Raw genomic sequence first — 24,831 nt, 5'->3', positions numbered from 1 at the left:
ACGGCATTCTATGTGAACTTAACCAACCTCCCTCCTCCCTTCACTCTCTCTCTCTCTCTCTCTCTCTCTCTCCCTCTTTTCCTTCCTCTCTCTCCTTTCCTGGTTACCATCAAGACCAGTCCCTAGACAGCAAGAGGGAGGGCTAATGGAGGCCGCCTCTCCAGCTATTGATTACGCTCCAGAGGGAGGGGGGAGAGCATCACCAACACGGCCAAACATGATTGAATGTAATTCAATAAGGGAGAATGTATCTCTCTCCTTCACTCTCTCTCCCGCGCTTTCTCTCTTCATGATACTTATCATCACTGTTGTAAGAAAGCCTGGTATCATTGAAATGGTAACTTTATTCATCTGTCTATTCAGACACGTGACTTTTCTTTCATGCATATATTACCAAATGAATGATGGTCTCCAGCTGAATCTCAATAGGAGTGATGGTTGAAAACTAAAGAGTGACTAAACCCTAAGCCCTCTTTTTTTTTTGCTCTGTAATAATAATATACACCACCCTTGCTTGAAATGTGAACACATATTTCCAAACTGTAAAAATATCATTGTATCTTGGTCAGTTCCGCCTCAGCAGCGCCCCTCTGGTTCAACTCTGCTATAGGCACATACTTTGGTACAATGACACATCACAGTATGCAAATCAGTCAACCAACATTACTTCTGTCTGATGACGCCTCACTCGTGCCGCACTCATAAATATGAAAGCACAGGAGCCTGGAGTAAACAGTAGAACATTTCTTTTCTATTTTTTGATGGCTGTTCTCACAGTAAACTGTGCTGCACACAGAATATATTTTGATTCTCTTGGTCATCAAATTGGCAATGCAGTCGCACAGTGACATTGCATGTGAAAGTCTGTCTTTTCTTTCATTTGGTTTCTTCATTCCTAAATCTCAAAGTCTCACCCATACTCTGTCTCTCTGATACTATTCCACTCCAGCTCATTGTTCTGGCATACTGTCTGTGTGCAGGTTTCAGCAGTGAATTACTCTCAGGTGAGGTAATCTCAAACGGCTGCTCTAACTGTTCCAGTGTTGACATGAAAGATTATTTCTCCTGGCTCAAGCTTACATTAGAAGCAGTAACTATTTTTTTTAACATACAGTATAGATGAACTGGCACACATAGTTTCATACCTGTGCTTTCAATTAAAATTCCTTTGCTTGTAGTGCATATTTGTTTTCCATGGACTGAACTGATCTCAGTGGTTTTGTGAGCTGCCAGATGAAGATTTCCAATCAGTTGAGACAGTTTATGATTTGGTTATACTTATGCTGTGATTCAGCCTTAAGCAAGGAGAAGGAAAAAAAACTTGGTGGCCCACCATAGGCCCTGACTTCAAAGGGCTTTTATGTGTAACAGATCCTTAAATGTGAGAGTGCAAGGGTTAGATGTAAATAACGTTATGGAGCTAATTTGTAATTGTAAAATGGGGAAAGATTTTGCAAACATTTATTCACATTCATACCCCTTTATGCGTTTAGGTGCATGTGAACTGCTTTAATCCCTCTCTCCCTCTTTCTGTTCCTCTTATGCTCCCTCTCTTTTGCCCAAGCCATGCATGCATGCACACACACCACAAATCTTTCTACCGTGACATCTTCCCTGTTTTCCAGGTGTTGGTAACAGGAGCCAAGAGAGGGTTAATGCAGGTTTAGAGAGAGAGAGAGGGAGAGAGAGAGAGAGAGAGTCAGTGACAGAGAGAGACATTGGAGAGCATTGGCACTGGAAAACCGCATGGTTCTCACTCTGACTCAGAGGCAGGAGAACTTGACTCTTACAGACAATGCATGTGGACCATGTCCTTAGATATAAAGTTTATATATAATGCAATATAATGCAGATCTCAGTCTTCATTCATTTAATTTCCAGTAAAAACGGCCTTTAAGTACAAGTTCTTCATTTTCCAGGAGATTACATTGCAAAAGAAAGGTGAAATACAAAGTAATATAATAAAAACAATTTAAAAGTAAAAAAAAAAAAAAAGTTAATTGAAAGGATAGAGAAAACGGGACACCTAACAATCATGCAGTACCTAGTAAACCATCAAAACTATCAGATAAACAGTACTTAAAGCTTTCATCTTTGATATACACAAGATAATCAAGCTTTACTCTTGCTTCAGATCTGAAAATTCTGTCCATCCTTCCACTGTGAGAAGACAACACAACACTATGAATCTGAAAGGATATCTAGCTGTTAGGAAGCCACTACAAAGAAGATGAGATAAAACAAATAAAATTGACCAGTCACACAAAGATGGTGCTGGTGTCCTCAGATCAACAGCCTGGCCACCTGTCCAGACCTCAACATCGTTGAATGTGTTTGTGGTCACAAACAGCAGAACATGGGTGGTCACACTAAATACAAAACATTTTGATATTATCTTTAGTCTCTTTTTAGACTTCTATGTAGTTTTCTTTAAATGTACATTTTCTGCTTTATTTTTACTAATGAAAAATGAATAACTACATAATGTTTGTTTTTTTCACTGAAGTTAAATAAATGGTGGGCTGAAGTATCTGGCTTACTGTTATGATAGTAATATGTACGGTATGTAGCTATATGTGTAAGGAATTGTGCAGGGCCTATTTTTTTCAGTTTTGCAGGCTTATTATTCAGTTATAGAATTAAAAAAAATGACTCTGGATTCAAATCTGAACTTGAAACTTATCCATGTAGTGTGTTACCCCCACATCGATTGCCTTTTTCACAGAGCAAGGTAACTTTGGCAGTTTAGTTTAGCACAACTCAAAGTATGTCATTAGCTGACCTAATTCAGCTGGAATCACTAATGACAGCAGGCAGGCTTGTTCACATGAGGATATGGATGAGGGTTACCAAAGCGACGCCCGGTGGTTTCTAGAGCCCTACAGTATGTGACCTGATTTTACACTGTGGGCTCTAGGTAAGCATAACCACCAACCTATGTGTGACCTTCGTAAACATTGCTGCTCTTATTCAACATCATATAGAGTATTGTTTGTTATGGTGTGAATTAGGCTTTCTTTCAACCTCCGTACCACCACCCAACACACACACTAATAAAATTAATAGACATGTGACCTGTACTGGCATATTCAAGAAAAACTTTTTTGTAACTTTTTTCAAAAAGTGTTGTTAATTTACACTTTATTTGAAAATACCAGCTGCACTTAACATTGTGTCAAGTTTAAGAAGTAGTGGACCAATAGAAATTTTGGAAATTTTATTTTTCCCCTGGGACCAGAGAAGTAGAACTTTTTCCAGTGGCCATTGGTCGAGTTCCACTTTTATGGTTTTTGGTACCTGATCAAGATTAGTACCAAAAGGACCAAATTATACTTGAAAGTTTTTTCCTCTGACTTTGGAAACACTTATTGCTGAATGACAAAGTCAGTGACAATTTCTTCACCCTCCTAACAGTCTACTTTATCTTCAATAACTTTATCTTCCAGGTAAAGAGAAAGTGGGTTAAAAGTATAACTATTACAAGACCAATAGGTATACCAGAATGCAGCCAAAAGTGGTATGCTGATGTGTTAAATGCTAAAATGAATGCTAATAGCATTTATGCTAACCTCCTAAGAAGTGAACGTCACAGAAAAATGTTTTGCTTGTAATATACAGTTGTAATTGTGTAATTTTAGACGCTTGCGTGAGCGAGAGCAGAAAAGCACACTATATAATATACTGTCAGCATAACTAGTGCTAGGCTAACTCGTAAGCAGTGACATCATTTCATACTCTCAAGAGACAAGAATTTATGATGAATTTAAATGTAGACATTTTTGGGAGTGAGCAGAACAGTGCAGTTTTGTTTCATGTCAATGAATAAGTTAAGCTAACTAACAACCAAGGTAATTATCCAAATCAGGTGTGGTTTTATGAAGGTTCCAGCTGTTTCTCAAGCAGCTGGAAAATGAACTAGAACCAGAACTATAAGTTTTGTTGATTCTCATTTATATAAGTTATTGTTATTTCTCCTATAAAGTTAGCATTTTGGACATGATGTTTTCTAATAAAAGTAACTATACAAAGCACAACATTGGTACAGTGGAAAAAATAGAGCATTGTATTTATACACCATTAAGACATGAATAAAATCATGTCAATTATTTTCAAAATCAAAAAGTCAATTAAACTAAACGTCAGAAGTGTATTCATGTGGTATATTTTATTCATGAAATGTTTTACAGATTTGAATCAAGTAAATTTAGTGCATGATTTTTTTTCAGTATGTGGAGGGCATGTTGGTTTTGGGGTGAATGGTGTGTCAGAGTTAGAAGGCCGTATGTTTTGTCGAGCAGGGCACAGGCGGGCGAGGGTTGCCTGGCCGCAGATTGATGAGGCCTGCTCTGTGGCGGGGGTGGGGGTATAGTGTGTTGCAGTACAGCTATCCTGCTGGCACGTCCTGCCCTCTCTCCACTCTCCCCTCCCTGCCTTATCGGAACTCCTAATTGTCCTTATGAATATTTTAGAGGCAGCAGGAACAGGGGTGGGGGGGTGGTGGCGGGGGCTGCTATGGTTTCAAGGGCTCTGACGGCTAATGATCCAATCTGTGGCCAGAGAAGAGATGGAGTGAGAAAGCAATGGAAAAAAGAAAAGAGAGAGGGAGAGAGGGTACATGGAAGATTGAGAGAGGGAGGGAGGTGTAAGGGATGAAAGAGAGGTTCAGACATGTTCACATATCTTGTTATGAGATAGCTTAACCCCCTAAATTCAGGCTTATTATTTAGTTACTAATCTTAACACATACTTAAACAATAGAACACAAAAAGGAGTGTGTTGTTGCAATAACGTAGTGGCTGTGATATGGTTGCATGGCTGTGAAGTCGTAGATCTTCATAGCCATGATGTTATTCATAATGATGCATGATCTTCAGTGCTCTATTGCCTTTTTACACAAAGTGCAGAAAAAAGTTAAGCACTGAAACCCCAAACAATGATTAAAATAGAGACCACCCTTCATTTATTTAAGTTATTCATTTTTCAGTGTCAGGAAAAAAGTAGTAAAATATTTAACAGAAAATTACACAGAAGCCTCAACATCTAAATATAATTATATATTTCTTTCAGGATTTTGTACTCTCTTTGGCTTTATTACAGTTTCTATTTTTTTTAGTAGACTTGCTTTCAGAAGAAATTTATAGGGCATTTATCTACACCTCTGAAGAGTCTTAGAAGTCGGTTGTATTTTCTGCTTCTTATGACCCAAGTAATGATGCTATCTGGAATCTAGGGTGACCAGCCCATTATTCTACAAACAGCAGTGTCTTTGTTTGATTTGCAAATGGTCTTTTTAAAAAACTCTTATTTTCTTTTGATCGCTACCCATTCTTTCAGATACCTGGCATGGAGTTGTCTTTTCACGGGGAAGGACAGAAACACCTATGAGTTTTTTTCAGATCTGAAGCAAGAGTTGAGCTTTTTTTTAGTTTTTTTTTTCTAATTTCTCAAAGAGGAAAGCTGTTAGTACTGTTTAGCTGTTTTTGAACATTTTAGTCTTCTGCCAGGTCTTACACTGTTGTTAGGAGTCCCGTTTTCTTGACAAATTTTCTGCACTCCAATTTTGGAAACTGCTGTGCTTTCACTTATTTTCCTTTGATGTTCACCTTCCTTATGCAAGTGGATTATCTTATATTTGTCCAGTCTCTTCAAAAATAACTCCTGAAAAACGAATAACATGTACTTAATGGCTGTTTTGACTGTTAATGAAATAAATGAAGGCTGGCTTTCATTTGGCTTTTGCACTGTATTGTATGTTGTTAATAGTGGTGAATTCCAGCAATTTAAAGTAAAACTACCAGTGCTATTACCAAGCAACTAGTAATCAGCATTGTGATATAGGTATGGTGCTGTTAACAAGTTTTATGTCAGGGGTCAACACCTTCAGCCAATCAGATGCGTTTGGAACTATTGTGTGATGTCCAGTACTACTATGAAACTACTTTGTAAGGTGTGTAATTTTGAGAATGCATCTTGACAGGTCCTAGGAGTGTGAGGGATTAAATGGCCGGGGCCCACTGATAGGCCCAAAGTTTTATTATACACTTCTATGATGTTAGAATAGCTCAACCAGTTTGCACTGAAGACCCTGTAGATACTGAATAAGGTATGCAATAGTATGCAATAAGGGACTTTAAGGGATTAAAGGCAGACTTTGCAAATGCAGTTAAATTCTTGCAGTTCTACTGATCATGCATATTGTACAGTAGATTGGGAATGAGATATTGAGGCCAGTGGGGATGGGAGACGTACTTTGACACCACATTGTTTGCACCAGTTCATTTCCCTCTGAAGCCCATACAATGACTTTCAGATGCCTTCATCCTCAATTCTGAGTTTAATTCCCAGTCTGCTCTCGTGTCCCAAAATACCCCCTGATTGAGAGTGCGTTCTTCTCTCGCACTGGCAACTAATAGCTTTGTCGAGCCTGTCGATATTTAGTCTCTGGGCAGCTGCCGTTCTTAGCCAGCTAGCTATTGCTCCCTGAAGTGCAATGCACCCACTAATAGGTCCCTACCATATTCATAAAAGCGATAATCTCAGTGGTCAACCGCCAGTAATTATCTACCATATATGGCTAAGCCCAGATGAAGGCATTCTCTTTCTCACGCTCTGCTGAGATCTATCAGTTTGACTCCCAAAGTAGGCATAAATCCTCATGTGGTGTTTATGTGTGGAGGGCTGTGATGTGAGCACACAGCTATTGTCTGGTTTGAGGTGAGGAGTGGGGGGCATATTGGATTTCAGTGTGTATTGTTTTTTCTAAACAGCTGCACAGCGATCATAATTACCACACAGCCAGCGGCAGAGGCTACAAACGAGCCCCCGCCGCTCAGCTTCCTGTGAGGACAGCGCGCAGACAATAGCACCGCAGCCAGGAAGGACGCACATGAGGTCACTTCCTGCTCTGCGGTCCTGTCACCCCCCGGTGGTAGGGTTTGACATGCTGGACAAGACATGTTGGAGAGAAATATTCTCTGATTAGCTTTATTGGAGAACAATGAGGGAAATCTACACAGACAGTTTTAGTCGTTCAGTTATTTATTTATTTTTTTAAAAAAGAGGAAACCGTTTGATTGCTGTACTAAAGCTACAGGTGCTGATGCCATGTAGCTGTGTGTGGGACCAAAGTCAGTAGAGAGGGCGAGAGAGAGAGGGCGAGAGAGCAAGCAGAAGCACTGAAAGCCATGTCTCTCAGATGTTCTGTATGAGCAGAAAAGCTGCAGCAGATAAAAGGCTTCCTATCAGCCACCTCCCTGCGCTGATTTTTTTCCCCGCTCAAAGGGCTCCTTTGATAAGCCCGTAGGACGGAACTCTCCGGACACAATGGTGATGTCATGAGGGTCGGTAGGCCACCTTGCCTAGTCTGTCGATCTGGACACTAGCTCATTTCCGGTCTAGAGGGCCTGTGAGGGGTTTAGGCGAGAAGAGGTATGTACGCCAGTGACGAACAACGTTTCAAAACTTATGTAGAAGGTTACAACTTCAGAACCTCACAATTTGTTTACCAATATATGGGTAATGGAACAAGACAACAGTACAAAATTTTATAGGTGTCCAGAATGGTGATGAAAAGAGTAGATTTTTCTTTCATTCTTGAGAAATAACATTGTATAACATTGAGAATGGAGTTATAATAAAAGAAGCACCCAGTTGACCAGTTGTGATCAAATCTAATTTGCATATAACTTTGAAAATAACTTTTGTCCTTTACATTTTCTGTAAATTTCATGAAGGATGGACCAAAAGAAATGGCCCAAATGGCCTGGAAAAAAGTCTGGTTCCATTGACTTACATTAAAAAAGTAAAGTAGTTTTTTTCCTTCTCCTGTAAAGTTACCATTTTGGAGATACAAAGTTTTCTTCAGACAACAGCAATATAATATTTAAATCCACAATGTAACGTTATGTTAATAAAAGTAGTGCACGGAAAGATGCTATATGTATTTAAGGATGTGTTTCAGATGATGATGCAAACACTTAAAATCTGCAAAATACACAATCATAGAATCACAATCATCAAATCACAAATAAAATTTAAAATGTGCCTATAGTTATTGCCAGCTGATGTTGTATCATTATCTAGGCAGACACAACCAACATAGAATCACAAACCATGACACAAATTATTAAACGTTTTGGCTAAATATTGAGAAAACATGAGAGATAATATAATATTTTGCATGATCAATTCAGTTTATTTACATTTATTTCTCAACATTTACATTTGTTTCTGAAACAGGAACATAATTGTAAGAAACAGTCAATTAATCAGATAAATTGTCAATGCATTAACCAATTACAGAAGAAATTGTTAGTTGCAACCATAATCTAAGTCAGTGGTAGTAGTGAACATGCCATCACGATTTGTATTGGCCAGCCAGTGATCATCAGTAATGCATATGCAGATTAGTTAAAGACATTTTTGGTAGCCTTAGCACTCTGCCACACAAACGCATACACAGACACACACATACACAACTGTGTTTTTGTCAGAAGTGAAGAGTTGACAGTCCACCTTCCTCTCTCTCTCTCTCTCTCTCTCTCTCTCTCTCTCTCTCACACACACACATACACACACACACACTTGCTTTTTCCTCAGGACCATTTCTCCTTTATTTTAGATGTTGGGCTTTTAGACCTGCAATCTCAGTCTACTTTTGTATCTGCCTTTTATTCACGTACAGTACATGAATAAGTCAAACTCAAAAAGCCCTTGACACAAGGGTGGTGGTTGGGGGATGCAGTAGACTAATGGTTTTTCAAGGCATAGTGTTGGGCCATTTCATTGAAAGTGCTTCACAAGGAACAGGTAATGTAGGTGGCTTATGCAAGAGCTTCACTCAATGCTATTTTTAGTTTCCTAAAAATGTGTTGTAGATTATACTTTTATAATTTTGGGTTTAATTAATGGTTGAGTTAAATAAGAAAAGGCTGTTTGTAACCGATTTTTGTAGTGATGTCAGGCATTTAACCCAGCTGTGATTAAGGCTTTCACATCACTTTCACTGTTTCCTACACATTGCAGACATGCCTATTTTCTTAAAAAGCATTCAGAGTGGTTCCCTGTGTAGATCTTTCAGAGTGGGTCATTTGGATTATTTGAAAGTAAAACAATGGTAGCTGTAGAGACGGAGATGCTAGGAAGAAGTTATGCTTTAGAAGAGTAGCCTGCTTTGGAGTGCCTATCTTTCTCTCTCTGCATTACAAACACAAGCAGCTATGTCCTGCTGGCTTGACGTCAGTTTCTGTCTGTCTTTCTCTCTCTCACTCTTTTATTTTCAGTATGAGCCAATATTTTTTTAATCAATAGGCCTCTGGCTAGCTTTGTATAAAACACGGATAATGGCTGCCTTCCCACTGTCCTGTGCCTGAGACATCCAGGACCTGCTGAATAGATTACACAATATGGGTCTTCAGTGTTCTCTCCAACCCCTTCATACCCAAAAACACCCCTCCCCCCCACTCCCCTCCGAGTCCCTCTCTTATGACATACTCTTTACGCACAAGCGGCCCTCTCTCTGGCCAACGCTGCCTGCACTGAAAACAATATACATAATCTCTTTGACATCTCAGACATGTTCCTGTCCAAGCACTTTGTGCCATGGCCTAGAAACTGGAGTCTGTTGTAACAATCTCCAATCGCTCTCCACAGTGAGAAAAACCATGCACTTAAAAGTGTAATTACAAATTCAAATGATGCAGTTTAATTAAATTTGTGAATGACCCTCTCGCCCCTATTCCCTGAGATTGGAGTGAATGGATTCAGACCAATCCAAATACAGTGCTTGGCCATGCCTTGTATGCCTTTGGTGCAAAGTGAATGCAGAGTTAGAGGATCTAGTAGGGCATCAAATGACAACAAGTGTTGTGGTGGGAGGGTGTCGGTGGGTATCATGGCTGATGACCTTCAGGCCCCCTTCTATGGCCATGTTGGTGTGTGGAGGCTTTTGATTGGCTGAGGTGGCCTGGCAGGTGTTGGGGAGAGGGCCACCTGTTCGGCCATGTGCTGATTCCATGATCCGTTTACTGCGAGCCGCAGGCGGAGACTGCAGGACAGCCGAAACATGCCAAGTCATTTAAGAAGGATTTACGAGTGCGCTGTCCCAGCATTTCACTCTGCAAAGTGCTCGCCTTCGCAGCTTGAGAAGCTGTCTCTCAGAGGGCATAGGCGTCCCAATAGGGGGGCGCGTGTCGCTTCTGCATTTCAGCATTTCTCCACCACTGCTTATTCACACCCACTCAGACCTAGCTGATAGTCTCAAACTGATAGTTTGATGAAACATCAGATGCTTGCATTGCCCTGAATGTAGTCAGTCAGCCAAGACACTCCCAGGCTAATTTGTCTAACACGGAGGTCTTACTCACTGATTGGCATCATGCAAATTGCATACACCCTTGCCTCAGACTACTTAAAAACTGAGTTTTTAAGTAATCTCAAATAGACCTGTTTATGTGATTTCTGGACAAAAGTATTTTGCATAACTAAATGCTGGTGCCATCTTGAAGCCTGAATTTTGTACATTTTTATAGATACAGTAAATCATACAGTGCCAGAAACCACATGAGCAAGTCTATCAACAAAAATTTTCACTTCACTGTTGCCTTAATGACAAATTTACCTTAAAGTTAAATAACTGATGCCACAGTTCCTCTATGCTGTTAATTCATTTTCCTACTTTGACAGTTCAAACCAACCAAAGTAGTGCAGCCTGAGGCCCAGCTGCTTCAGCCAGCAATACTATATTCTATTGCTATAACTCTGTGACTGTAGCGCTCTCATCAATGCAGCTTTTAAATGACACATTTTATTAATTGTTCTCTTATTGTTTAAAGCTGATTTGTTTATCACTGAATCACATTTAATCTGAAGTGTCATCTAGAATCAATACACGAGTGATGCTACTTTTAAATAGAAACCACAGACATTGCAAATGTACTACATAGCCTCTATATGCCTACGTGACTTTGCAGACATAGTTTCTTGCAGAACTATGGATAGTTTAACAAGCAGCAAACTAATCAAACAACAGCCAAGTCGAAAACAATCCCCCTCAAGAGCCTCCCAGTTGTGTGAATGATAGAGAGGCTACAATCGAGGAGAAGTTGATACCATTGGAGATATATATATATAATATTCACTGGTTGGAATGTACAGATAGTTATAGTTCAGTGAAGAAAACTGTGTTCACCCTGTTAAAATGATTATCGTGTTCAAGTTCAGGTGAACTCTTGAATTATGGAAAGAAATTGTTTGACAGCCCTAATCAATACCAGTCCTAACATTCAATTCGTAAAAGGAGGGCATCTATCACAGTGCCCTCGTTTGCAGCATACACAGAGGATATTCACAATGCCTGACCTTTTTGCTATGTATATATGAAGCCCTGCATGCTGTGTGCCCTGGCACTGATGCTCTGCCACTGGTGGCCCCCTCCCTGGCCTGGCGGGGCCAAGCGGGCGGGCGTGCCGCTGGGGTTTAGTGTAGAAGGCGGTGGCCCTGCCCTGATCTCGCCTCCGCTCCTCCGGTCCGGCCACACCATTGCCCACATAATGAGCAGGTTGGGACTTTAATTTGCAGGTCCTGATGGAATCTGTGGCACTCTTGGGGAGAAAGTGCATAGTTTCCCGGGTAAACACAGGCCTGCGAGCACACGGAGGCCTCCGTAAACAGGAAATGACTCAGGAAGGCGTCGCTCAGAAAGAGAGAGCGAAAGCCACTCTCTCCTGACCCTCCCTAAATAGTTGTACGGCTTTGCCTAGGGCCTACAAAAGTCATTAGCAGTGAACCACCACTGCAGAATCAAAGATGTGGTGTTTTAGATGTTTTTATGTATGATTATATATTTGCATGTATCATATACTTTCAGACTGCCTCTGGATCAGTGAAAAAAAAGCAGTATATTTATTTGATTTAAATATGTACATCATTTACACAGGAATAAAATATATCGACAATATTTCGCTGTGTTTATGGTGAACTATGCACATTAGATACATTACATTAGATATTGTGGGCAGAGCAGGTTCATAAAGAGCAGCTTAACTTACACGGTTAGTAAAGCTTGTGATGACATTACAAGAAAACTGTGAAGTAAAAGATGGTTTCTGTTTTACTAAGGAGACTCATTGCCACACTGCTAGTGGAATATTAGCTTGACATACTGTTGTCATAGCAATAGGATAATTGCTTTTATGACATATGTATCTGACTTCTGAACTGAAGTATGATAGCGTGCAGAGGAAAAAGTCCTTTGAAGAATACACAGTGTGCTTTAGAAAATGTCTGAAGTAGTGAAAGCAGGCCCAGAGTGCACAGCTTGGCTTCACACGTTGTTAGATGGACTAGATAAAGATGATCACCCTACTGCTACAGACCTGCCTGAGAACAGCAGCTGCACCATACCCACGCATACCCAGCCTGTCAAAAGTTTGGGGACAAATTGCTTTTGTATGTTTCTGTTTGTGTTCTTTTCAGTTAAGCAAGAAAAATACTTGCAAAGATTTTGATAGCATAAAACTCTTCAGTACTCAGCTTCATTATCATCAAAGTGTCTTTGTTATAGAGTGTAGACCTAAAATTGTGATTTTCCAATTTTCTTTTCCAAAACTGTTGTTAAAAGCATAATTGTTTGCCTTAAACACCTAAAATGTCGGAGCGCTCACATCACAACAAGGAAAAAAATGCATGGGATTTGGCATTGTTTTCAAGGAACTACTGTAGTCTTATGGATGCCAGAAGTGATCATGTAATGTAATGTTGCCTGGGGACAATAAGAACTCTATGGCTAAATATGGGGAATATAGACTTATTGGGGTGGGATCAAACTGAGTGTTACATTTCTAAACCAATCCAACACCTCATGAAGGCAGAACTTACAGTTAGGGGCAATGGTGCACTCAACATTGTCTGACGGACAGTAAGCCTGTTGTTAGCTGTAATGTAAGTTAGCTTGGCTGAAAAGTTCCCTCAAAGAACTCCATTAAGCATGTGTGTCGTATGTGTGGAGAACAGACCAGATGAATTTGGGAATGGATTTTAGAGAGGGTGTACCCTCTGCAGTCCAGCACCAAAAGTTTAACAAGCTCTCCACAGATGTGTATATTCTCATTACAAGATCATGTGTAGTCCAGTAAGACCAAGTAGTACTGTTGTACACAGTTACTTCGTCTTCAGTAATATTAAGTTATTGCAAACTGCCTAAGAAAAATGGGCTCATCTGTGTTAAAAACGAGGTGGAAAGCTAGATCTCCCCAAATTTTGAGAGGCGGTGTACATGCACACACTCTGGGGCTTTTTATGTTATAAAGACTTTGCTCCAGTTTCTGCAAAATGTGACTGTAGCATCCAAAAGTCTGCTGTCCTCAGACAACCCACCATAACCTTTTGACAGGGAACTGTATCCATCAAGTAATAAACCATGACACAAAATTTAGATTGCCAGTTATCCAAATGCTGGACTGCCATCTCTTTCACACATTTTAGGCATATGAGGAGGAAAAAAATCTTCTCTATAACAAGATATGTACAAACTTTCTTTTTTTTTTGCACTAAGCATCCATACTATCAGCGTAAAATAAGGCTAATATTTTGCTTAAGTATATCACAGTAAAGCAGGCTTCTTCCCCCCTCCCCTGGTTGGTCTTTGAATAAATCAGTCTATTTCATGGTCAAATAAGCATTAGTGACCCGATATGGTAATCCATTATTTCGGCACGCTACTCTTACATAGCTTGGCTCTTGTGAGTGGCAAGCGTGCTGGAAGAAACTCAAAGCATCTTCCAAACGGCTGCGCTGTGGGACTTTTCTTACGTGAGGCTGACTTCCAGCTGGGTAGCTTATGATAACTGAAAGATAATGAAAAATGCATTGAAACACACACACACATACGCTAAGAGGGAGTGTATGTGAATGTGTGAGAGAGTGAGTAAGAGAGTGAGAGAGCAAGAGAGAGAGAGAGAGAGAGAGAGAGAGAGAGAGAGAGAGAGAGAGAGTGAGAGCAAGAGAGAGAGAGAGAGAGAGAAAAACATGATTTGGCTTCTCCTGAGCTGAATGTTTTTAAGGCAGAGGATAAGGACTGACAATTCAATTTTCTTCCACAGTGGCTAATGCAATAGCCATGGAGCAAGCGTCACAGTATTAGCTGTAAAAGCATTTACTAAATTAGCCTCTGGAGTGCTACCAGTGTAAGTTTAACACCCTCACTGTGAATCTATTGTTCCCATTATCCATATGTTAAAGGGCATACGTAGCTATAGATAACTGAATCTAAAGTGTAACTATGAGTTTATTAATCTCATGTTCTCTTCACAAGCCTAAAAATGCTGTTGGCTATTCAGTTTTCACTTTAGAAATGATATTGAAATCAATCATAAACTAACCAGGTAACTCATTTAACTTATATGGTACTGTGCAAAAGTTAGAGACCACTCCACATTTATTTCATGTCCAGACAAATTGCCCATTAAGTCTATGTTATTTATGCTTCAGGAGATGTGCTTGAGGAGATTAGATATAAGATAATCCAGTTACACAAAGAAGGGGAAGGTGAAAGAAAAATAAGTGAAAATCAGGAACAGCAAGACCTGGTAGACCACCAAAACTGTCACCATCAGATAACAGTACTTAGAGCTTTCATCTTTGAGAGAGAGGAAAAAATCAAGCTTCACTCTTACTTCAGATTTGAAAAAATCCACAAGTGTTCCAGTCTATCCTTCCCCTGTGAGTAGACAAGTCAGCGGTGCAGGTCTGAAAGCAATTGTAGCTGTCAGGATGCTGTTACTTAGAAAAGGAAATGGACAAAAAATATTAAAATGTGCAAATCAAACCTACTTGAATTGCGAGAAGCAGAAAATGCAACCAACTTCTAAGACTGAACTTCGTACATGTGGAAAAATATCCCTAGTAGATTTCTTTGAAAAATTGAAAACAAGGACAAAGGCTGCAATGAAGGCAAAGAGTAGAGACACTAAATACTGAAACATTTTATACTCTGTTTAGTTGGTGAGACTTCAGTGTAATTTTTTGTTAAATGTTTTCTGCTTTTTCTCTGACACTGAAAAATGAATACCTTGCACTGAATGGCTGTTTTATTTGGAAAATAAATGAAGGATGGATTTTTGCACACTGTTGTTACAAAATATCAATCGTCATTGTCATGGGTAAACCTCATAACTTTTTTTGGTTTAAATTCTGGATTAAAAAGCAAACATTTCAAATTTATATTAACAGATGTTAATGTTTTTTTTTCCATCTCCCATAAAGAGATTCAAAGTTTTCTTATGACAGCGACTTTTGTCATTGTAACTAATCTCCTCTTATCAGAACAGTAAATGATTATGCCTTTGCAGAGATTTTAAACAAAGCTAGCAGCTGGAACCTGGACAAGCCACTGCAGCCTCATTATGTTTGCATGTTTCTGTGTACAGCATGTTTGAATTCTCCGATTTTATTGCAGAAATTAAGAACCAAAGGCCATAGTGACTGTGCCAGTCCCGATCCGGATGACTGTTTTGGCCACAGTCCCCTCTTGGACGACCGTTTCAGCAAACTAAATGAAGAGAGTGATTTAATATACAAGCGCTCTGCTGTAAGTACTGCCTCCTTCCTCCCCTGCCGTTTTGTGTTGATCCCTGTTTCTATTGTTGATGTTCACTACAGGCGCTAAACAAGAAAGAACACAGAGGCTGTGATAGCCCGGACCCCGATGCCTCATATGTCCTCACCCCCCACACAGAAGAGAAATATAAAAAAATTAATGAGGAGTTTGATAATATGATGCGAAATCATAAAATCGTAAGTAAATGCAACATTCTTGCTTGGCTTTATGGCAGAAAGGACACTCCCTCCCCCTTTTTCGTTCACTTCTTCTTTTTTTTTTAACATCATCCCACCCTGCAACCTCTGTCCACACTTTTTATGCAAACACAGACTTTTTCCAGCATTAACCTTTTTTTATTCTTTTTTTTTTTGTTGGACATGCAGTCTTTTTTTTCATTGTTTATTGCAACCCAGTTTTTTGCACACCCTGATAAGATCACATTGTTTGGATAGGTGTCCCCCTTTTTGGAGACTTGGCCCAAAAACTAATTTTACAACATTAGGCTTTGTTATGATAACCAAAAACCACCGGCAGAATTTCAGGCAAATGCCTCGTGCAACGAAGAAAGCAATTTTTTTTATTATTATTATTTTTTTTTTTTTACAACAGAAGTAAAAGTAGAGACAGATTTATGTTGCCATGAAAAATATTTCCCTGAGAAGATTCCTCCAGTTCAGAGTAGTGGCTTGCTATTGACAGATCCGGTGGCTGGGGTGATTGATGTGTTCTTTTCCACAAGCCCAGTTTACACCCCGGCGGATCTGGAAATTGAATCTTTTTTCCTTCAGAGCTACACTCTACCCGGGTCATGTGATAGGGGGAGAAGATTGTGGGGAGCTTGAGTGTTCCCACTCTCGCTTTTTCCTCTCGCTTTCATTAAAGCCACTTTCTTTTTCCCTCACTCGTCCTAGTGGGTGATAATACCTGGGTTATTTGTTCATCTCCCTTGGTGATTCCTTTTGTTCCCTTAAAGGGTCCATATTAAGGGAAAAAAAGTTTTTCTTAGTTTTTCACTGTGGAAACACTGTTCAGATTTTAAAAAGTACCATTCCCTGCCCACTCTGCATGGTCTCTATATGGAAAATGAGCCATTTGAATTCATTGTTTTTTGTAATGTCATAAAAACCAATACATATTTTGTCTAAAGCAGTTTAGTCCTGCCCATTCCAAAATCCATTTTGAAATGAGTAGCCAGTCACAACAGAGCTCATATGCATAAAATCAATCTTAAAGACACAGTTACTCAAACAGCCTGTTGAATTCTAAGGGTTAAAGTTAGATAGGAGAATGATAATGTCAAAATCAATTTTCATGATGAATTTTAATGATAATTCCAAAAATGATCTCCTTCAAAGAAAAAAAAAAGAAAAACATTGAATATGGGCCTTTTAAAGACTGCAATTGCCAGCCCAAAAGTCATCTACTCCTAAGAAAGTATAGCTATTAGGAATGTTTTCCAAATAGTGAACCTCACCCCACCATACCTCCTAAAAAAAGATATAAAAGTACATTTAAAAAATTAAAAAGACACATTTTTATGGAGCACTTTTTGACCTGATACAATGGTGATCTTATTGCGAGTGGTGACCATAACATTCTGACAGAGACTTGCTGAGGAGACCTCCCCTCCCTCCACACTGTCCAACCTGCACATGAACAAAGCGCCACTTCTTTTGTGCCATTAACACACTAATGATATCACTAACTGGCTCACTGACTGTAGCGTGCTGCGAATGGAGTGGTCTCACTTTCACTGCTCACACTCACCCACCTAGAGACACCACAGATAATCAGCACTGCACTGAACATTTAGCGTCCTGCACTTTGTTACATCAGACGATGTAGCTTAGTTTATGCATGCTGCCCTAATCATTTGTAAGATTTGCGAGCAGCATATACTGTATCATAGCTATGTGATCTCGCTTTTATTGTACTTAAGTTTGGTTTAGTGGAATAAGAAGTGCAGTGCTGACTATTGCCATGAACTCCAAGATACTGTTCCAGTATATGCATGTCTATACATGTATATGGTATATCTAACAGTGTTATGTGTTTTGTGCCTGGATGAAAAACTATATTGTACTGTGCACAGCGTAAAAAGACTTCATAAAGGAGAGTTGTTTTCCGACAGTATTCCTCACACTAGGCAGGGTTTTTTGGACAGCCCAAGGTGATCCTGAGATCATCCTCCTGAGATTACCTTTTTTTCCACTGTGCTATCCATCTTCTGGTTTACCCCATTGTTTGATAAAAGCACCAAAGCCCAGGAGTCGTCTTTCACTCCTGATAGAGGCCTGGAGATATGTGTGCACACACACTCACATGGCCATTTAGTATCTAGGCTAAACAAGTTCAAGACTGAAATGAATAAAATCCATCTTAATGTTAATGATGCCACAATTAATTTGTATTATTTTGTAGTACACCAAATGAATACTGTCACCAAATGTATATTAGTGTTCTCGATAATATGATACTTAAGTGGTCAGGGTGTTCTTCTTCACCTTGCACTGTGTAACCTGTCAAACACAAAACCACTGAAATTCTTTTTATGTGTGTGTGTGTGTGTGTGTTTGTGTGTGTGTGTGTGTATGCAAATGTGCCTGCAGCCCACAGCTTTGCCCCAGCAGAATTTCTCCATGCATGTGGCAGTGCCGGTGACGAACCCCAACGCCATGTCCTACAACCCGGGAGGCTCTCTGAGCGGTCAGGGTCTGCCAGCTGCTGCTGCCTCGCTGACTGACGGCTCCATGCTGTCCCCTCCGCAGGGCACCCTCCACAGAAGTGTGGTGTCCGCCGGTGCCCCCCACAGGCCGCCCAGCACAGGCAGTGCAGGTAAGTTTGCCATCTAAGCTCATATTCCTGAGTCTAATTGCAAAAAGAAAAACGGAATTTTACAATGTCCTCATCAGTGCTATTTTCTTCCTTTCTCCAATTCTGGTTGTTTCTTCAATTCTGTTTGTGCAAGATATATGATACATTTCATTCTTCTGTGTTGAGGAATGAGTATCAAGTTAATTAATAGGGATGGTCGAACAAAATTTAAATCGGCATAAAATTTTGTGTAGAACTTTGGGGTTCTTCAACTTGATTGATTGATTTTTTAGACACAGCTATGACGTTCATTTGATCCTTTTTCGACAGAACTTTGAAGTTCTTGAGCTTTGCCAAATTTAATAGATCTTTGAGGTTCTTCAATTCAGCCACTTTAGACAGAGCTTAGAGGTTCTTCACTTTATTCAGTTTTGCCAAAGCTTTGAGGTTATTGAGTTTAGCCACTTTTCAGCAGGCCAAGAGGCAAGACATTTATTCACCTGCAAATGGTTGCAACTACAGCCCCATGAAGAACGTTTTCAGATCTACTTTTTGAAGAATTAAAAAAAGAAAACTATAAATAGGTTCCTTGGTATATTTCACATATTACCCCTTTTAATGTCAGCAGGGAGGTAACATAAGTAACAGACCTATGTTCGCAATAAGGTTTTCAGCTATTACTTTTCAATTAAGTAAAAAAGAAGACAAAAAATTGACATAAAAAACACTTAACTAATACAAGCAGCTTCGTTTTCATCAAAGGACGTTCTTTGATATTAATAGTAAGTTTTGTCTAAATATAAAATTATATTGCATTATGTTATATATTAAATATTTTTCCTAAATGATTGAACAGTTTTTTTCTAAGCTATTGTTAAAGTGTATAGTTAAAATCTTCTGCCCCAAAAAACGGTTTAAATGCTTGTAAGGTTTAAGTTCCGTTACATGCTGACATCACAATAAGGGGATACAATGTGTGGGGTATAGCTTTACATGCAGGGTGGTATCTCTGTCCGTTGTTAGTTTTGTAGTTTTTCGAAAAGAAATGTATTAAAAACATTTTTAAAAGCTAGTGTGCTGATAATTTTAACAGGACTGTGATCATTTATTCACATAATATCTGCTTACAGGTTCTGAGGTTGCAATATTATGTCACATTCTACCACAAAAGCACATGGAAGTACAGTAGTGTAGTGCAAGGCTAGAGTTGACAGAAGCTAGCACAGCATGACCTTTTAAGATGGTGGAATAATTCCACTCACAAGTTTCAAATGTGCAAGTTTTCAAAGAAAAGTTTCAGCAGTTCTCTTTACAGGATTTGCATTGCCGGAAATACCAGCCTTCACTTTGCAGCGTCTGTCACAGCTTGTACGAGGGGTCGTACAGAAAGCATGATTGCATTTGCGGAAAGGGGAAGTTGGCCTCTGCTGCGCTGCTGCAGAACCTCGTTGTGGTGTTGCCACAAGCCCCCTCCACTGACCACAGCAATGGCCAAGCACTCTTGCATATGCTGTGTGATAGTACATACTTCCTGTTGTCAGCCTACAGCACATATCGGTGCAGGTCGCCGTTGCACAGCTTGATTACAAGTTGTTGTTTGTGAGTCAGAGAGGAGGTCTTTGAGGGAGAGACTTTTTCATTACAGTATACACCCCATAGTTGGTGGTCTTTTGAGCAGCAAGCCCCGAAAGCAGTAACATATCAAACATGCCATAATCAGCCTACAGGTTGTCATAGCAACCCAATGCATCATTAGGATCTTTTTTCATGCAAGTGAAGTGAGTGCAGTGTTCTATATGTAAGGTCTTCTCTGTCACGCACACAAACATTGAGGACTGCACCACGTGACTGATGCACTTTATGCATCTCATCAGGTGGCATACTGGACCAGACAGCAAAGACAGCAGCCCTGTGGAAAAGTCTTCTAAAATCACTGATTGCATCCTTATTGCAAGCCTGAACTTTTTATTACTCTTTTTTCTAGGGGTGGGCAATATGTCAATGTGTCGTCATCATGATGAATTACACACACACACCCACACACACACACAAAATGATAAATTACAAACACAAAGTGCTGTTTTGAGAGTATCTAGGTATCACCAGTAGTTCTACAACGACTTATTTGGACTGATTATCGAGACACAGTAAACAATCTGTAATAACTGCAGATGTTGCATGTGGCATGTAGCAGATTGGATATCAGCCTTTTTTATGCAGTTATCTTGTTTGTTTAATTCCTGTTTCCACTCAAATAGTTTTTGAAAACATTCAATATAAAAAAAAATCACTGTGGTCAGTTTTGTTCGCTTGTTTCCAAACCTCAAAGAAACAAAATATCATGATACATATCATGTATACTGAAGATGTTTTCAAGTATCATGAGGCTGTTAGTGTTCTCCTCCAACCATGTTGAGGTGTCCAATGATGTTGCTTTAGCAGCAGGAGTTGGAGGAAGCATGTGCTAGCCTTCACACTCCTAGCCCTGGTAGCATTGTGTAACTGGGGGAGACCTAGCTTGTGAGGAATTAGACACAACTAAAATAAGGGAGATAACTGGGAAAAATGCCCCTAAAAAGGGCAATTTTTTACAGTTCTATTATTGCGGAATGGCTATATCCATAGCCCTGCAGTTCTGCTGTAGACAGCCAGCTCTGTCTACCTTGCTCATTCTCCTCTCTTTTATATGAGAGAGTAAGGGGAGCAGTACAGTAGTGTTAGCAGTTCCCTTCCTCCCCTGGATATTTGGAAATCTAGGTCATGTGTGTTCACTACTTTTACAGCCTTGTGATTGATAGTAAAGTGACTTTGTTCTTTAGGAGGACAACAAAAGGTGATCTTCAAGTATTTTTCTGCTGCTGCTTATTCGAAATGCATTAACATTTTGCTAACATCACTAAAGACGGTCTAGATGGATACACAAAATTGTCTCTGAGACAGTGAATTAAGGTTAGTGACTAATTCATTTGCATAATGCTAACTGGGCCCTTCTGGCTTTCGTTTATTATTAGCAGTGTTAGTTTTTTTTTGGAGTTAGTACTTTTTTTTTAATAATAGGCTTTAATATGTTTTGCCATACCACTGAGTGTCACCCATCAGGTGTGTATGCTTGTTTGGTCGTATTTTTGACAAAGTGAAGGTAAACAGTGGAGTAACCAAAGGAAATGGTGGCAGCTGTTAGCGTCCCTGGCCTGCTGCTTGTGTGTACACATGCTGTCGAGTCACCAAGGACGCGCACAAGGTCATGTGTCCAACTGCTCCTTGCTGACAGTTACAAATACCAGGATTGCCTCTGTTCTCCAGCAGGCTGCTCTGTCTGTGTCAGTGGTTTAGTGGGGCTGCTTTTTCACTGTTATGGAGCACCTCTCCGTGAGGGAGTGACTGTTGGAAACAATGTTCGAGCACTCCTTAATGACCAATCAGTCTCAATCCACCAGATTTAGATGGTCTTGTCATGTTAGGAGATTTTGCACTGCCATTTGTTTCTTTTTATTGGAATAGTGCTGGCTTATATCTCAACTGCACTGGTATATTTCTGAGTAAAACTGATTAGGGCAAAAAGGTTTTTTTTTTTTTTAGTTTTTATATCAAAATTTGAAAGAGTACAATTTGAAAATCACAAGACATGCATTTCTAATAAATTATCAAAAACATTGTCTTAAGTTTTTAGTGGAGAAATTTAACCCCATAACACAGAGTTCATGAACTGTCTGATCAAATTTGTGAACTGCCTGTTCACGAGAACACTACATTCAGTCTCAGGCTAGAGAAAATGGATATGCTGGTGTTCTTGAATAAGAGAATATCCTTTTCTCACTTAATACATGTAAATGAACATCTAAAGTGAATGTTAAAGTATCCCTTTAAGTTAAATGAAAAATCTCTTCAGGGAAATGTTGAGTGGAAAGTGGAAAACAAATTTTTTACAAATTTTATTTGATTTTATTTCTTTATTTTATTTCTTTTTTTTAACTTCTGTCTAGAATTTTTACTGTTTAAATTTTTTTTATTGTTTATTGGTGTTTTTATTGATCATTTTCTTTGTTACTATAAACTTGTATTATCTTTAAATCTTATTTTAATGTGCTTTATTATCTATGTTATGAGGTGCTTTGTGTTTTTAGTCGGTTACATTGAAATTGAGGGTTCTTCCTTGGTATATTTAAAAAAAAAACGTTTTATGTGAATTACATTTAAATAATGTTTCAGTTTACAGCTTAAATTTACTGTATGAAGTTCCTTTTGGTCGTACTTAAGTAAAAAAAAACAACAACAACAGCACAATCCAGTCAGAACAAGCTGTATCAGATGTTTGTTCAGTGTGGAGAACTCAATGAGTGCTCATTGAACTATCATCTCTGTATTGGAGAATGTAAAGACTTGATTGTGTGAGTTATGATCAGTGTACTGCATAGAGAATGTTATTGAAAAGCACTTCCTGTCAGTTTGGCATGGTGCAATAAGTCTGCACTGCTTTTCTAGCTGTCAACTGCTCACTGAGGGGTCCGTTTGTATTTGAGTGAGCGGCTCAGCGTTTTGTTTGTCTTTGTGTCCAAAACGCTTAACGGGGAGGCCATATTTCTGAGGGCTAATTCAGACAGGCAGGTAAATAAACTTGCTGTTTCCTTTAAGGTTGCTGCTCCTCTACTCTCCCACCCTCCCTCCTCCAGTTTCCTTCCCTCTATTGACAGGTGCATCTGTTTTCCTGGTACCGTAGCAGTCCTTATATGGCTGGTGTGAGTCTGTAAGATGCCTAACCCAGTAGAACCCTTCAAGCATTCGGGTCATGACATCCCTCTAAGTCCTCTGTGCACAATGACTGGACAGGCTGTCATAAGCACTTGGTTTGTGTGAGTGGCAGTGACAGGTGGGCTTTGACCATCTCACTGCCAAACGCATACGATTACACGCATACTCACTGGGGCAGAGTATTAGGGTTGGACCACCACATGTGATGATGAGGAATGACAGCTATATGCAGTGTAGTGATTATCACACTCAACCATGCACAGACTAAAGCTCATTGTGGCTGTGTTTTCATAAGCGCAGTAGCTCTGCTTTGTAGTGTGCCAGGCTTCATGCACTGGCTACTGATCATTCAACGTCAAAGCCTTTTACCCTATTGCTTGTCAGAGATTTTCCCGCTGACCCATTTCCAGTGACATGGTAGTACAAGACTGTAGACTAAATTATTTATTAATTGTGTTAGCAAGGATTGCTTTCGAAAGGTCCGATGAGGGAAAATTCTGCCCATATATTCCTTAGCCCTGTTTTTCCTGACAGGGTTGGGCGATATTCACTCTTCAAAAACACTGATATAAGCAATATTAGCATTCATAATGAATTAAAAATTTATTTAAAATTTATTTTAATGGTCTAACATATTGAGCATAGGAAAAAGGAACCATTTCATGGAAACTGTTCTTTAATCTTGTCATAATGTAATGTGCTGTAATTTATCATGATAATGATAAATATTATCATGTTGCCCACCTCTTGCTGAGTATGTCTTCTTTTTCACCATGAAGTCTATAAATTTTATTTAAGTGATTCACTATTAAGTTGCCAGTCACTGTGCAAAAATAACCTTGCTTGATAAGGACCATTGACATCACTAGGATAATATCGCCCAAGAGCCATGCTTAGTTAGCAGTGGCATTATAGGGTGCGTCTAGGGCCTGATGCCCAGGGCTCTCAGCCCTTTAGCTCACTGGCCACACAGCGCAGCTGTTGTTTGTTCCAAACAGCCCTCGACTAGCACGGCCGCCTGGAAGACGAACCACTTCAGCGCTCCTGTCAAATGGGCATTCCACACATACCTCTGATTTTTCTCAAGCAGCAGGCACTGGGGAGAAGGGGCTGTTCAGCGCAGGACCGCTGGTCACGCTGCTTCATCTAATACTGGCAGTATGAGCACAGGGAAATGCTCTGGATCACTTCTTAAGTCCAGGGAATGGCAAGGATGAGCCAAACTCTAATCCTGGACCATACTTGTTTCTTTCCTCAGAAAAAACATATATATATATACACATCTTTTCTCTTCATGTTGCCATGCTCTGTTATGGTGCAGCAGATCTTTTTTTTCCATGTGTGAAGTATCATGCTCTTATTCTAGCATGATTTGTCTCCCTTTTTCACTATTTTGGTGAGTTACCTAACCACGTGTACCATCGCCGGAGGACAGGGTGACTCATCATATCTCTGGAACAAAACAGCTTACTTTTCTGCTCTTAGTTCTCCTGCCGTGCTGCTGGAGTTCCAGTCTGTATTTCCAATTGCATTCTGCTTTTGATGTGTGGAAGAGGAACAGAAGGCTTTGTGTCAGTCGTCTCAAACATGTTCCGATGTTGACTGACAAATTTGTGGAAGTGTTTTTTTTTTCCTATTGACACACCATATTTTCACATGAAGCAGTAAAA

The 24,831-nt window shown here is 39.6% G+C and overlaps 1 protein-coding gene across 10 annotated transcripts in view; it reads left to right on the top strand.

The window, feature by feature from the left end:
- The window catches only part of mef2aa (myocyte enhancer factor 2aa), a 121,287-nt gene that overhangs the window by 75,294 nt on the left and 21,162 nt on the right, over positions 1-24,831 (top strand). For 6 of the 10 annotated variants that reach the window (XM_037539766.1, XM_037539763.1, XM_037539765.1 and 3 more), the window contains 3 exons: positions 15,455-15,586; positions 15,658-15,792; positions 18,208-18,433. In XM_037539766.1, coding sequence (XP_037395663.1) covers positions 15,455-15,586; positions 15,658-15,792; positions 18,208-18,433 — 493 coding nt within the window. The remainder of the gene's footprint in view (positions 1-15,454; positions 15,587-15,657; positions 15,793-18,207; positions 18,434-24,831) is intronic. The other 4 variants (XM_037539769.1, XM_037539771.1, XM_037539768.1 and 1 more) reach the window with 2 other exon arrangements.

This window comes from Pygocentrus nattereri, chromosome 7, assembly GCF_015220715.1.
Source record: "Pygocentrus nattereri isolate fPygNat1 chromosome 7, fPygNat1.pri, whole genome shotgun sequence".
Taxonomy (NCBI): Eukaryota; Metazoa; Chordata; class Actinopteri; order Characiformes; family Serrasalmidae; genus Pygocentrus; species Pygocentrus nattereri.
The sequence above is the reverse complement of the archived record's forward strand: the minus strand, read 5'-3'. Positions and strand labels throughout refer to the sequence as shown.